Source organism: Rhopalosiphum padi, chromosome 3 (assembly GCF_020882245.1).
Source record: "Rhopalosiphum padi isolate XX-2018 chromosome 3, ASM2088224v1, whole genome shotgun sequence".
Lineage (NCBI taxonomy): Eukaryota > Metazoa > Arthropoda > Insecta > Hemiptera > Aphididae > Rhopalosiphum > Rhopalosiphum padi.
Window position 1 is genome coordinate 49553765 of NC_083599.1, and position 17748 is coordinate 49571512.

Below are 17748 nucleotides of genomic sequence, written 5' to 3' on the forward strand. Positions count from 1 at the left end.
ATTTTTACAATTCTAAATATTTTTAATTGAAAATCGGGAAAAACAGAATTTATAGGAAAGTATTCAATACAGTTAAATAGGTGGTATTTAAAATGTACTAAAATAATAATTGATATATATATATAGTATTTAATATTTTAAAAAGTATTTTAATACCAATACTGGCAATACTCAAATATTTTTAACACTACATGATACCACATATAAATTACTTTGTGTTAGTATTTAAACATCTAATAGGTATAATATTTAAAATTTAAATTATTTCTAAAATTTTCCTTATAAGATTTCTTAAATAGAAGGTGCACTCTTAATAATTTGTAGACAATGCATATTATTTTTAAGTAATAAATTGTGACTTTTTTATTGCAAATTTTATTCATGTATGCAAGACGGTTATTAATAGTTAAGTGGTTTTTGTTTTGTTACATTTAAGTTCAAATCATAATCCTACTTACTTCCTAGATGTTTTATAAGCATAAGCGAAACTAAATATTTATAAAAGGCCATAATATATTAAAATCCAACCCACTAGTCAAAAAAATAAAAAAATAACTATTAACATTTGTAATTTGCAAGAAGAACTTAGCTATATTTATAGAATTAATAATAGGAGATTTGTTATTTGTATTATTATTTAATATACCTACTTTGATATTAATATATTAGTATATTTATTTTTAACATTATAATCATACTTAAACTGCCGCAATATATTATTCAAACTTTGCAGTGAATTCCAAAAAAATATACCGATAATTATTTAGTGCCACAACTTATTTGCAGTATCTGCATCGTGTCACCGCAACAAAAATACAGCCTGTAGACTTCGACTACCACCGCTTTTCTTTTTAATTATGTATTTCTCTAAAATATGCGTATATTTAAATATAAAATATTGTAAATAATTTTCATTTGTTGATTTTGATAAAAGATTTTAAAAAGCTATTCTTATTTTTTACATTAGGTAGAGGAAGACGGTAATGTTATGTCTTATGTATTATTATTGTAAATAGCGATAAAAATATGTATTTATTGTTTCCATCATAACATTTCGGGAAAATAACCATAAAAACGGTAGTTTTGATTTTTTTATTATACTGGTTGTAACATATAAACTTGATAAAAAAAAAAAAAAATTATACTACTTAAACGTGTGACAAATATTGTTAATATTATAATATAATGAGTAAATAATTTAAGAAATATACTCATATCAGCAAATTTTCAAAAGTCATATTTTTAAAAAAGTTATTACGTTCCAAATTAATTTAATAAAAAAATATTGATATTTTAAAAATAATTCTAAAAAATCAACTACTCGACTCAGATAAATCGTTTTACAATCAAAATTGTTCTTATAATAGTCTAAAAAGTAAAAAATCATTGTCTTAAAAATATTTATGTCGATACAATATTTTGTTGTTATTGTTCATAATTTAAGGTCATTCTATGCACAATTTTCGAAAAACAAAATAACGTTTTCACTATTTTTTATTGTAATCATTTATCAATTTTAAGTTTTTACTTTTTTAAATGATTATTTTATTTTTTAAGCGTATATTCAAAAGTTATGGATTTTTCTGAGTCTGTGAATTCAAATACACGTGAATTCGCTAATTTATTTCACATCCATTTTTTTTATTTAACACGTGGAATTTTATTTTCAATGCATTTAGTATATTTCAATGGTTTCTAATTTCTACACAGCGGTGATCGATAATCAATTATTTATTTTGAACTCGAAGCATTTGCTTCGCCCGTTTAATATTTTTATTATAATACTGTTTTTAAAACATTTATTTTTAGTTAGGTACAGATATTTTTAGTTTTTACTGAAATTATTAACATATAAAGACTTTTTTTTAAACATTATAAGTATTATAATTTAATACGTTTAATAAATATCTGTAATATCACTAAAAAGCTAAATATGCTTTAACAAAATATAGTGTGTAAATTAAAAAAAAATTGTGATTAATTATACTTGATGGATTTTTTATTTTTATATGCTCTTAAAATTCTCAGAAAATGTTTTTCTTTGGAGTATGAAATTAAATATATATGTTGTTATTCAAAAATTAAAAGAATATAATAATAAATTATGACAATAAAGAATAATAGTAAAAAGTAGTTTGTTTTGTATTTACCTAAAATTATTCCCAAAAACATTAAAACTTTTAGAAAATTAGTGTTCACCTTTAACAGTTTCATCTTGTTTTAGTTGCATATAGTCAGTAACGTACGACGTACTCTACTAAAAACAATCTTAAGTTATAATAAGTTCAATCAAAAGTTTATAATATGAAATAAATAAATTACGTTAATTATGCGTAGGTAAATTTAAAACTTACTTCGCGTTTTTTATTCAAAACAGATTTTTTTTTTTTTATGTAAACGATACGAGAATGTTCACTCACATATTAGAGAATATACATTGTTTTGTAACACAATTTATTTAAATACGACCAATTGATATGTATAAATGTTAGCTCATTATTTACTAACTAATAGTAAAACAACCGTAAAAATACTCGTTATAAACAATCCTGAGTGGTTATATTTTATTTTAACCAGATTTACATTTATCTATAGTTTTGTTAAGTCTTATAGATTATCATACAGTTTTATTGCTGTTATTTATTTATTTATTTTTTTTGTATTCTATCCCTTTGATATATTTTATAATCAGTACTTTCTTACCATTTGGTGATTTATAAATGACACACAATATATACAAGAAAATTATTTTATGTCCATTTTATTTTTTGTAGTTATTATTTTGAACTTTAAATTTTCTATTTTATTTTATTTGTAATAATTGAAATTAATTAATTTTTTATTGAACATGTCACTAATCCATTATAATATTATGCATGTATACAATTATTAGGTAATAAATATATTTGAAATGTATAAAAACTGAAGGCCTATTCTAAAGCGCACCACTGTTTATAATTATTATAGTCTTACAACATAATGTTGTCTCAGTCTTCGGGCGTATGGCACAGGATATTTGTGTTTAGCCGTTCCAGTTTTACACAATACGAGTACCTTTAATAATACAGATAATTAACTTATTATAGAACTTACACGTATGGACATTATCTGTGCTTTCAAATTGTTTAATTTTAACAGTATTTTAACTTTTAAGCGAATTATGAGAATTTATGAATCATATTATTTTATATGATCGACACTTGCTTAAAGATAAAAATATCGTAAAAAAAAAACGTTTCGAAAAATAGGTAAATTTTCTAAGTGTATTGGACGTTTGACGGAGGCAACACACGTGGGCCTTCTTAACGCTAATAATATAATAGGTATACGAAAAACTGTTAGCGTTTTGTTTCTTATCAATATTATTGAGCGTAAAATATTCTTTTATTCTAGATTTTTTCAAAACTTTTACGAATAACAGTTATGCAAAATACAAAAACATTTGTCTTGCTTAATATACGGTAAACTGAGTTTTCCTGAAGTCTTAAATAAATTCAAAATACATATCATATTATAAATACTTATAGTATTTAATAAATAATAATAGTGACGCAATCAAGGGAAGTGTTTTGATTGTCTGGGCAGTGGGCGTTATATTCACTATTCAGTGGTGCGAACCGTAAAAAAATATGATGTGCCTGTTTTTAATGGAAGTATACATAAAATACATATTTTTATAATAATATAATGTATTTATTGTACTCAAGTATACATATATTATTTAAAAATAAATGATACCGAATAACCGAATACTTAAAATCATCTTTTCGTGTTTGATTATGTGACGGCCAAAACTGTTTGAATTATATAATAATATAATATGTTACTTTTAGAATTTTGGTAAAATCCATCATCAGGTATTTTTGATAGTTATTTGCGTGTGTTATTTTTATCAGATTAATTTATTGGATTATGTCGTCATTGACATATCATTAACGTTTACGATTCTAGTATTTTTAATGTGCACTGTGATTCGTATATTTTGTAATACTCTATATGTACTGTATTTTTATAGCACTGCAAGGTTCGAAATTGCCAATTGTTAATGAAAATATTAAAAAGAAATTATTTTAATTTTATTGACAAATAAAATTCCAAAATGTATAATACTATAGTAATAAGATAATAAAGTTAATAGAGCACAAAATATGTTTTTTTTTTTTTAATAATATTATGTTTAACATGCATAACACATATTATATACTCCGGTTAATCGGATAATGCGTTATCTGGAAAAAAATAGTATTCATAATTATAGTGTACAATGCACATCTTTCAGAAGACTGGTAATATATATATTAATGATCTTTTATAACTTATATGTATCAAAGTTACCTAACTTGGTTTCATTTTTAATTTACGAATTTGCAATGATATATAATTATAAAGCTCACTAGAGATTATGTATTAAAGCACAATAATCTTAAAAAACAATGTACAATTATATGCAACGAAAACAATGATAATAATATTGAAATTGTGGAACGTAAAAGCAATAATTTTCGTAAGACCGGTGGAATAAAATTGAATTCACAAACGTAACACGAGAAAAATAATATGTAATAGGAATGAACAGAAGAATATACATCACGATGGAGTGTAGGATAATCGAGTTTAATCACTCAGTGTTTCAGTCTATTCAAATTATTTATTTAACCGCAGCTGTGAGCTGTATGATATGCAGTAAATACTTACTTATAATATCGAGTAAAATAAAGTTGTTGCGCGTCGGAGCGTACTTGAAATCCTCTCGGCACCTGTACTGACCCCCATCAGTTGTACGTATGTCCTCAATTATTAATACAGCAAATCCTTTGTTTTCTGTGTAATATATTCTGTCTTCCATAGAATGAGCCGACCAATGTTTGCTTGCCGTATGATCCCGCTGATCAACGCTGTTATTAAAGTATAAAGTGTATAAATTAATTTTTCTAAAAACTATTTCATTAAACGTGAGGGAAGACTTTGTTTTTTTTTTTATTCGATCGACGATGAACGTTTATCACATAATATAAGTATTACAAATTCAGTAACACCTACAATATTCATTGATTTTATATTTCGCTTTAAATATTGATAAATTTATATCGTCAGTATTTAAAATATTACTGTTTTGATTTTCATCTGCAGGTACACAAAACACTATACACTGTTGAAAATTAATCTTAAGATTAAGACGTCAATGGCTGTAATATGCAATGGAAAATAACAAGCATATTCCTAACGTCTTATATAGCCATGTCTGTAGCATATATGATTGACATATATGTTATTTAGGTACCTATTATGAAGAAAATCAAGAACATAACATGCGTGTATAATCTTGAGATTAGTCTGAAGAAATAATGTTTATAGAAGTAACACGCTATGTACGCTTGAATTATTTATTTTTAACATTCGTGAATTCGTATTTTAATGTGTTTTACTTGGATTGATAAATTAATAGTTTCGGATAAACTCGATGTTTTAAAATTACAATTAATATTCTAATAAAAATTCACGTTTCAAACATATTACAATATTTATGTATGTGTGTGTAGACAACTAATAACGATAAAGTTCAAGGCGGTTATATTTTGTGTAGCGATCGCTGTGCAGGACACTGCGATCGGTTACCATAATAATTATTATTATTAAAACAACGTAGCACGTTCAATGTGGCCTTTTTGCGTTGTCGAGAAAGGTAGATGGAAAACAGAACACTTGCACTGTTTAATGATAATAATTAAAGCAGTTGATTGACCGTAATGTAATAATAAAAAGTGATTATAATTTTATACTTGGACTCTATAGAACTGGGAATGACTATGATAACGTATGAGAACGTGTTTTTAATTGAAATATGGCTCAATATTGGTCTAGTTGTTTAGTATTCTAATATTAAGTTATTAAATTGTTAATTTTTCACTGACTGATACAGTTTTCATAATCACCGCATATTAAAATAGTATATTTTAATAATGTATTAACTACTCGAATAGTATTGGGTTTACTAAATTTTTGTTTATAATTCTAAAGTCATAATAACATCACACACTTACAATTGCTATTGTATTTAAATTTTGATAAAATTTAAAATACCTACTTATTAACGATTTTTTAGTAATCAATATAATATATGTATTTTCTAAAATCATACGACTTATGTATCCACGAAATGCATAACAACGATACATTTACAATAGCTTATATTAAATAAATTAGTTCCGTTTCGATTTTTGGTAAAATGAGCATATTATATCGATTATATAGGATATTATAAGGGTTTTAAATATATTGTTTTTGATTTGTTTAGATACATAATAGAGTACAGTGTTAATATTATTGTGAGGTGGATCGTTATACTGTTGATGCCTACTCTTGTTTGGTGACTAAATTTAATTTTTAGAATTATATCTAAAAGTTTTTGTTTGATGATGTTTTTTTCTGGTTAAATTGAGGATAGATTGAAATGTCATTAGTTATTTTTATATTTTTTTGGGAAGGTGATGAAATCTTTTTTATAATTGAATAAAATTTACTCAGTATCGCGACGCTTAGTGATTAATATTAAATTAGAAACTTTGGGTTTTGAATTGATATTAATAGTTTTTGGTTGAAAATCAAGTGGTGTACTTTTTAATTTGAGGTGCTTAAATATGCATTCGTTTTATCTGAAAATGTAGATACAATGTGACTTTGAAATTTACATAAAACACAATACCGAATCATTGGATAAGTATAAATATCCTGTAGTTAGTTTTATCATAGGACTAACGCAGTCAATCTATTTGTATAGCCGTAGTTAATAAAAACTTGGCGACAGAAACTTAAAATAGGGAAGAATTTTTCAATTTGTAGTTAAACTTTTAAAAAAGAAATTGAACCAAATTATGATGTATTAAGTTAAATTAAATTGTTTACTACGGTAGTGTAAGGTAATATATTTGGATACAATTATATGATATAATATGTTACGTTTTTTTTTTTTGTAGAATTACATGATTTACATAATTTAAACACGCGTTGTTATATTTTGATAATATTGGAAAATGTTTAATTTTCAGATAGAAAAATGCGCATGCCACCTTTAGATATTCGGAACGCACATAGAACGATGTTATGCATATTTATAAACAATTTTAATCCATACCATCGATTAATACGTAGAATATTATAGTTTAATTGTTGACATTTGTCTGGGAAACCATTTAATCATAAACTCAACGTGCTCTGAAATATTGACATTTTTAGCACACACACAGCTCAGAATTGGCGTTTGCGCTTCATCTCATTTTATTGTTGTATGGACATTTTATAATATTATACAGGTATTTGGTTTATGGTGTGATGTCGACATTTTTTTATTTTTGTGCAACTCTACTCGACAATACCTTTTCAATGAAAAATAAATTTTACCTCTAATAGACATGTTTACGAGTGGAGTTATTGATACGACAAAAAAAGTACTTACATATCAATTTATAGATTGATTTTTTTTGTGTGTGTGTGTGTGGGGGGGGGGAATTAAACTATTAGTAACAGCCTATTGTTGATGCGAACGATTTTTCGTAATAAATCGGATTATTAGGAATTTCCAGAAGTTTTATCAACAGGGACGTTTGTGATGTAGATTATTCTTGAAATATACATCATCTAAAGTATATATTAGATGTAAGTTGTTTTTTTGTTATACAGTGGAAAGAGATTTAGTCGTTATACATATTTATACAAAAGTATTTTTATTGAAGTTATTAGTAACGGTTGACAAATGGATGAACTTTTGAGACTGGTATGTTTTGAACTATTTTTTATGGCTTGCCTATAAGTAGATATAATTTAGGTATTAAGAGGTAGATATGTATAATATAAATATCAGTATTTTACCCAAGTCCATAAATGTATAATATAGTACAATAAGTACTGCCATTATAATAAAGATGCCACTCACGATACGGTACCTGTTGTCAGTATGCCGTGTTGTTACATATTTTATAATAAATATAATTTATAAATAGACTAATGGAGTGATTTAAACGATAAATTAAATTAATTCTATGACGATGAACCTGAATTTATAACAAAATAAATGTGTAATCTAAACACTAAATTTAAAGTTTTAAACAAACGCATATATTATTTAGAAATTGTCAAATATTTTTGAAACTTTGTTGTGTGTGAGTACTGCCTACCCAAATTTGTGTAGATCGAGACATATTATCGTATATTTTCTGCATATTTTATTTTGGTTAATTTTTGTGATAATATCTTTTTTTTATTAATCATAGAGACTTGAAACTTTTAATTTTTATAATCTATAAAAATCAATATTTAATGTTGATTCACCAAGCATAATCATTTTATTTTAGATTATGAGTAGAGCAATGAATGTATTGGTTTTTTAATGATGTGTAAATACACATTAAATTATTATGAAATTGTTCATCACCATTTAATAAAGTTATACAAATTAGTTAAATTGCATACAACTAACAAATAGAACTTGGAACTATAATGCAAGATTCATCACAAAAATAGTTTAGCATAAACCCACATAGGTATATTTTTTTACGAACGATTCAAGTTGATAATAAAATTCAATATTCAAACGTATAATAACGATTTATCATCAACATTCAACAGTTTTATTATTTTGGTATTATTCGAAAAATATTAGTCTTAGAAGCTTGAAGCATTCAAATATAACTTAAAATAACTTTTGTTTTAAACATGTTAATACAAATGTTTTTATCATAAAGCTTGATAATCTAAATTATGATTTATCATAAATTATTGTGCTAGTTGTAATGAAGTATCGAAAATAATGGAAAATAAGTATACAGTTTTTTTTAAGCATTTGTTTTAAGGGGTTGCCACATCAACATTTGTTTTCTCTCTCTGTCTATCTTCTACATAATATTATAGGAATAATGGTATTCCATATTTTCACGATTACGACTCTCTGGTTCAGTTTAGGGCAAAGGCACCCATTATTTATTTTATAAAGAAGAATTTTTCCTGTGCGTTAATCAGATAGATTTTTAATATTTACGTTTTTTTTTTTATAAATATAAGCATGTTTTAATTTAAAATTATTTTGATTGTTTTTAATCATTAATAATTTATTCAAAAATGTAAATATTATAAATCTATCTGGTCAATACACAGGAAATATTTTTCTTTTTAAAATATATAATAGGTGCCTTTGCCTTAAACTGAACCAGAGAGTCGTAATAGTGAAAATGTGGAATATCTTTGTTCTTATGTTATGTGAGAGATAGATAGAGAAAACAAATATTGGTGTAACGGCCCCTTAAGTTTTAAAAAAATTCGTAAATTGTTATTAAATTGTACATTTAAAGAATAAATAACAATTTTAATTATTTTGTTAAAATTTAAAAAAATATTATTCGTAAATAGTTGAAATTCTCTATATTACATTAATATGTTTTATATTAATTTATTTTATGAAATCATATTATAATAATTTATGTATAAAGTATAATATATGCGATTTAAAAAAAAAAAAATTACTAGTTCAACCTACCATATTAATAATAGAAAAATAAATTTAAAAAACAAATATAAATATATAATATGATTTTTGTATTAATTAATATTTAATACATAAATTTCAGTCACTTATTTAATTACGATGTATACAATCGACATCTACTATTCAACAGAACAACTTTCCTGGTTTCTTTTCTTTAATTATTCAAATTTTAAGTTTTGTAATTTTTAAGAAAACCTTTGTCGATACAATCTTATTTTTTTTTCAAATAAGAATTCACCTTTTTTATTGTAAATTGTTAACCAGACGATTTTTTTATGTTTATGTAACTACATAGATTAATTTAACTAGTAATTACTAAATTATTAAGTTTTATGTAATAATATTCTACGATTATAGATTTTAAGAAATAGGAGTTATGATGATTTGAGAATTATAATAACTAAGAGTAAGTAGTAAATTAGCATTAGCATTTGTAAAATTGTTCTGAGCATAATATAGTAAGTACTTATATTCAGTGTAATACCAAAATCAAGGATTATTCTCTATATGAATATCTTGTATATATTTTTGAATAATAATAATTTCCTACTTAGTGTATTAAATGAAATTCAATGAAAATAATTGAGTGCCTTATCTTGGAAATTGTATCCTTCCTGGTTTTTTTTCAAATAATAAAAGTTTTTTTTATTAATAATTGCATACCTATAAATGGGATAGTCTTGTCCTCTATACCAAATTATTAAAATCGGCGATTCTGTTGAATTCTTGATAGTCTGAACGTTACATGGCAGTTCAGCTTTATCACCCAAGACTGCATCAACGTGTTTAGCATTATCTGTAATAATAAAGTAATACAAAATAATGAAATAATGTTTTATACAAATATGGTATAAAATAAAAATATCAATTACATTGAATTACAATAAAAAATCATTTTTTTTTAAATTTTAAATGTTTAACTTATTTTCTGGACGTACCACGCATATTCAGGATGGTAAAAAAAACTGATGGATGTAATTAACTCTCAATAACATTGTATCTGTTCTAAAAGTTTTTTTTTTTTAATCCTTGTATGAATATGTCAATAATTATACTAATAATAACTATTACTACTACTAATAATAAAAAAATAAATATTGATAAAATTAATTAGTTCTTAGCGCTTGTCAGTTATTTCAGTTACACTTTGTATATTAATATTATTTAATTTAAACACAATTGATGCGCGTACTTATTGTCGATTTTAATTATTTTAAGCATGAATATTATTTATATTAAATATTATAAAAATGAGTATTATTATACAATATAGAATGTTCAGTAGGTACTAATCAGTGTGTCACAGATTGAGTATGACATGGTTAGTTTATATTATCAATTATAGTTTTAGGTACACTACAAAGTTAGTAGGTTAGTAATTTGTATGTAATTAATAACAACTAGTATCTATATATTGGAACCGAAACAATGAAATGGCTAAAAACGAATTTATTTATTTGAACTGAATAGCTACAAAATGTCCAAGTTAGAAGTTCTTATTTCTAAAATTTGATCGATTCATTAGTTAATATTTTAACCACGGTACTTATTACTCATGTTATTTTTACAGGAATATTTGATTTGTATTGATATAGTATAATAGTCTGTTATATTATTATATAGTCGTATTCAATTATGCTTGTTAATCATTATCATAATAAGTGCGACTATTGTATTTATATCTATTAAAAATAATGGGTAATACCTATCATCTCAAATAAAAATTATTATTACTTATAATTTATTTTGGGTACTTATATATATATACAGATATATCTATACAATTTAAATAAAACGTTTTTGTTAAGGTAGATAAATGAAAAAAATATGTTAATTTATGTAACGGTTAAAAAATGAATATAAAATACAAAGTATACTTGATATACTTAATATACTTAATATTAATATAACAAATTTAATCATCATCATAAAATACAATGTGAAATAAAATCCTAATAAAAAAAGCCCATAATAAATTATATTGAAATTTTATACATTTGGTAACATGGTCATTGAGAAGTCAGTTAGAAAGAAGAATGTAGGAGAATCCCGAATCCATCATCATCAGTAGTGAATAATTAAAAATTCTTACCTAAGAAACGAACATTAGAAGTTCTCACAGTAACCACAATCCCATACAACTATTTATATTCAATCTGATACAGTTGAACTTGGTTAACTCGAGGTGAAAAGGAGCATAAAATAACTCATGATAACCAAGAAATTAAAAAACAAAAATAGGAATTTAAAATAAAAGTTATTTAAATAGTACGCGTTTCAATTTAAACATTAGAAAAAAAAATTAAATCTAATAAACACATCTCATTGAAATATAACAAAGCGCTAAAGATTGTAAAAACTTATTAGTTTATGACTTTATTTTGGATATTAGATTAATGAACTGTTTACCATTGATTTCAATAAAATTTAAACTTAAAGTTATTCACAAATATTCGAGTTGAACATAATTTTTTAAATTTCTTAAGTATTAAGGTGAAAAAGTTCGAGGTATCAACGATTTCAATTTGATAGAGTTTGAGTTAACTGAGTTCAGCTATAATTATTAATTAATAAACAAATAATATTCATGTGGGTTCCTTGAGATATTGGGATACTGGGAAATTAAAAAGTAAACTTAATAATGAACGAAGTCTCATCATCTGTTTTCCACAAAATAAACTTAAAATAAGAGGTACCTGCTGAACGTTATTAAAAACAGAACAATGGAAGCATGACCAATTAGAAGAATAACTTTTTTTATTACTTTTTAAACAAACTCAAAAATATAAAACTTTACATAAAAAAAATGGAAATATCCTCCTGACATCAACAAAAGAGACGAAGTAATTACCACTTGGACAACTCATCCAACACACTCATATCTAATAATCATATAACCGTGTCCAGTTTGAGACACGTATAATGTGAAGTCTTTCAATCAATCACATAATTATCAACTACCCTAAATAGTCTGAAGTACCTACACAAAATTCTTAATATTCAATCATAACTGCAGCAAGTATTTAACGGATAAAACTACCATAGCAATAAATATAAATGTTTTCACAAAATACAATTGATCCACGAAAAAATGTAAAAATTGTGGATATTTTTATTAGACTTATGTATTGTAAGTTATAATCGATATGCTTACGCAAGTAGACTGGAAAATTTCTATTAATGTTAAAGCCTTAGAAAAATAAATAATAATATGTATCGTATATTATATTTAAAATATAATATAATTAAAAACATGTTGAAACTTAATTGACAAAACTGTAGTGGTTTATTTTTTACTTTTTAAAAATATTATATCTGGTTTATTATCATGTATTTTGTATATTTTAAAATGCACAAGCTATTGCCTTTTGAAATTTATCAAATTAGTTGGGTTCATTCATAACATTTTTAACTAAATAAAAAAAAAAATAATAATAATAATCTCACTGGTAGAAATATAGGTACCTACCATTTTCTATGTTAAATATAATTTAAATATTGAGTATAACACGGTATAGGTAACTCAACAGTACGATATTATACGATAGACAGATACTGTATTTGTTGTATAGATAAAGCATTATTAATCTATATTATATAACTATTTTAATAGTATAATATGATTTTTGTATACTATTACGTATTGAAGTTGTATCAAAGCTTTGATACACTAGTGTATCTTAATATTCATAAAAGTACCAAATAGATTCGCTGTTAAGTATTCATTTAATCATTGTTCTTACGATGTTAGTTTGATGAAAGTGTAATAATATACCTAGCAAAGTAGCAATATACGGTCGTTACCTATATATTTATATCACCTATAGAGAGGTTTTAAAATGTTTTATTATATATTTTATATCATAAAAAATATTGTTTTTATTAAATAAATTAACTATTTACAAAAAAATTATTTAAAACTATTTTGAGATATCATATTATCTAAGGTGTAAGTTACGACTTAAAGAAAACACTCGTTTTTTTGATAAGTACTTAGGTACTACTTATATTTATTTTATTTTATGATATAAATTGTGATACAGCTTAAAAAGGATATAAAATATACTTCGAACAATTAATTGTGTTTAAAAAATAATAATATATACCTATATCTAATGTAGAATAGTTTTGATTTTGTGATTAATTTAATTAAATTACACAAAACAACTAAATCCGTTAGAAGAAAAATGGTTATTTTTCGTTAAAATATCCAATTTTAACTTTCCAAAATATTGCAATAAGAAAATTAACTAATGCCCCTCCATATTATGTCTTTAACCATATAATTCATTCTGGTCTCAAATTGAAAACCCTGCACAAAGAAGCTAAACTACACATTACAAACGCTCTACAATCGTCTAATCTCTCACCCTAATCCTCTTGTCAAAAATCTCGTAGTACCCACAATTTTCGGTAATCCTCCAAGACGTCTCAAATGTAAATGGTAAAGTGTTCTGCTTAATGCATTATATTAACGTCAATTAAAAATTAAATGTATAGTTTTTAAATGTACAGTTTTTTACCTGAACCATAAATATTTATCGTGCACTTTAGGCATATATATATTGTGTATTTTTTTTTCAAAAAATACACTTCGAATTTCGTCAACATTTTAAATTCAAATGACTACCTATATAAAAAATGATACATAAGTTAAACAAATATTTTAAAATTTGCTGTAACAACTATGAGGATATAATGTATTACATTTTAATATTTTTGACTTAGAAAAAAAAATGCAGTTGTATTAAAAAAAATAACCAACATTAAAAGATTCAAAAATAGTTTTAAAAAATGTCAAAATCATTAAACAATTATTTTATGGCTAAAAACTGCTAATATAAATATTTTGTTAACATTTCAAGATAAAATGGTTGTTTTTTAATTGTTTCTGAATTAAGACATAAAAATCAAATCAATTTTGTCAATCGGTGTTTTTATATGACAGGTAAATGCTTAAATATTTTCTTTTTACCTCTGTTTTTTTTTTTAGTTTTTCCAAATTATTTAATTATGAAGAGAAGTATATAGAACTTAATATGACCTTTCAAGGTATTATTTAGGTCAAGTGCGTGTTACCAATGACCTTCCCTGAATGTTAAGATTTGAAACAAATTATTTCTGTACATTTTTTGATGTCGGATACAATTATATCAAAATAACATTATCGTAAAATGAAATAATTACTCTACTCGGAGTATAAAATAGAAACTTTTTAGGAAATATATATTTAAAGAATCATACATTATATTATATTAATTATACATATTATATTATATTGAAACATTTTAAATACATAAATAATTAAAAGTTGTACGTGATTAGGAAAATAATATATAGAATATTATTGTTATCGTTTGTAAGTAATGTAAATATTAAAACGTAATAACTTATTAAGATTCATTTTATTGTTAACAGATGGCATCGTCATTTTGAAATTCGTGTCTAAGTACACCTATGTAAGTAAATATATAAATATTCTAATTTATAATAATTAATGATGATATAATTAGATGTATTTCAAATCAAACTATATTAGAATAAAGGAACACTAACACCTCTAAATGACGATAAAATTATTATCAAACAAAATTGTTCGAACAAATCAAAAAAAAAAATAAATTCATGCAAGGACTATGTGGTATTTATGCGAACACGTATTGTCTGTATTGCGTTTATGTTCAGCAAAAATTGTATTTAGTTTTATGTGCACTCCTTGATTGTTTAGTATTCTGGGTCAAATCAATGGATTTCAATTGAACACCATATTATACAATTACATGCGATGTACTTCTCTCTTTAATATATTTTAATTTTTCTGTCAAAGTTACATCTATTTTTCCATATTTATCTTTCTTCCTTCAACTTCATCTCCAACACCCCTTCCTCCTCTCGTCAAATATAATTTTTCAAGGACTCTTCCACGATATTATATATTTTTAGCGTAAAATTCATGAGAAATGTTAATTAATAATATTGTACGTATGAGCTGTAATTTATTTTTTTGTATTTGCGCTATCACCCGTTTGACGAATGTATAATAAATACATACGTACTACGTTTCAACAATAATAATAAGTAATGATTAATTAGTGATAGGTAAATATTAAATATATGTGCACATATATTAAAACAAATGGGTTACGAAATTATTTATTAGTGATATTTGTTTTTAATTGGACTCTCTATTAATTTTAAAATACATATTATATTGACGAATATGTATTAAAGTTATGAGTACTGTACGAATGTAATAATGAAAAATAAATTATTTTTTATTGCTCATGTCGTAATGGTTACAAAATTAATAGGTGTTTCTTGTACATAAAACACAATCAAAATAATATGATTTTTACAGAAAAAAATTGAAAATTCATCATTGTGACTATATTTTCCAGTAATTTTGACTTAAGTAATTAAAGTTCGAAAATATAATATACTCGTACTTATATAATTTTCTAAACTATTGTGTATAATGATGAAGTTGAAATATATAACGTTTCCCAATTATTTTTGTTATGGTGACCCACAAAATTTACTCTTTTCTTAATAGGCGACCAACTATTAATAATAATAATAATAATAATAAAAAAAAAACGTTAATGTTAATAATTCTTTTAATAATATTGTTTTTATTATAAGCATTTAAGCAATTTTATGATTTAATTTTATTACAATGTGGTATTAAATAATGAATATTTAATTTTGTTAAAACAATAAGATTTTTTTAAAGTTTGTTTTTAATTATTTATACTGATTAAGTATACGTGTATGTGTTGTACGTTTAGAATCAAGAGTTTTAGAATATTTTATATGTTATAATAAAATAGTTTAACACTTAACGTATCATAACGATCTGAAGTTAAATTTTCAAATCTAGAAAAATAGGTGTTTTTAATGTATAACTTAAAAAATTGTACGGTGGAACAAATTTATGCAATGCATGTTTATTAATACATCTTATTATTATACTTAATTTTTTTAATTTGCATTTGTCTTTCGTTGCTTGGTGGCAAAACAAGTAACTTAGTTCACATACACGTTTAAACATGAACGTCCTTTAAAATGTGTATTGAGGAACAGGACACTTAATGTCAAATAAAGATTAAAGAGACAATTTCATCATACTATCCTCGACGAGGTTAAACTTAAAAACAGATCTTTAAATTACTCCCGATAATCTAAATATTGAATCGATGTATAGAGGATTTAATTATAAGTAGGTACTCAATTCGCATAAAATAAGTGATGTTTCATAAATTTTGAATTTGTGACAAATACTTATTTTATAATAATATAATATAATAAGAAAAACAAAAAAAAAAAACTGCTATACAGTATGCTCAAAGTGGTTAACTATATTCTGAGTTGATACATATGTGATTAATATCTGAATTTTATTTTATTATTACTCAATGAAATAATTTAAAATTGTCAAAATATTTTTCGAAGGTATTAATGTTAAAATAGTTGCATGAAACTTTTTTAAATAAAGTATATTGAACTTAGCTGTATTTAAGTATTTGACCTTTACATTGTGATAGTAAAAACAGTATTTATTAAACTTTCCAAACAATCGTTAACGATGCGTAAAATTATGAAACAAGTTTTTTTATATTTTGGGTACGAAAATTCTTAACTTATAATTTTTACCTATACTGAACTTTTAAAAATATAATATGTTGAAGGCAGATTTTTCATACACTTTTAATTGCACAAAATATGCCAAATAACGTATTATTTTTTTTTTACTACTTTACGAGTATATAATTATGTGTAAAAAATGACAACACAATTCACCGTCACTATAAATAAACCCACAAAACTATTTAATATTACTATTATCATTTGAGCAGATAAAAAATATTTTAATACCATTTTTGATATACTTGTTATTGTAATGCTTTTTTTTTAATTTAAATACAAAAATATGTAGGTACGGTATTTAGAACACCCAAACACTGGATATTAAATTGTACAATTATTATGCATTTTTAAATAATTATATGATAATTAAAAATTAAAATACATACATTTAAAAAAATAAAAACGATGACACAGCCATAGATAGAATATTGTTATTAGGCATTATGTCATTTCACAAATATAAATTATATAATTATATTATATTATTATAAAAGAATGCGAGAGGAGTAAAATATGTTTGTTCGTCTTATTGTTACCTCATTAAAATGTTAAATAAATAAATATAT

At 23.8% G+C, this 17748-nt stretch overlaps 1 protein-coding gene across 2 annotated transcripts in view; it reads right to left on the reverse strand.

Moving 5' to 3' along the window:
- Window positions 1–17748, reverse strand: part of LOC132923869 (hemicentin-1-like) — a 242964-nt gene that overhangs the window by 56995 nt on the left and 168221 nt on the right. For both annotated transcript variants that reach the window (XM_060987849.1, XM_060987850.1), the window contains exons 3-4: window positions 10199–10331; window positions 4696–4895 (exon numbers count right to left, since the gene is read on the reverse strand). In XM_060987849.1, coding sequence (XP_060843832.1) covers window positions 4696–4895; window positions 10199–10331 — 333 coding nt within the window. The remainder of the gene's footprint in view (window positions 1–4695; window positions 4896–10198; window positions 10332–17748) is intronic.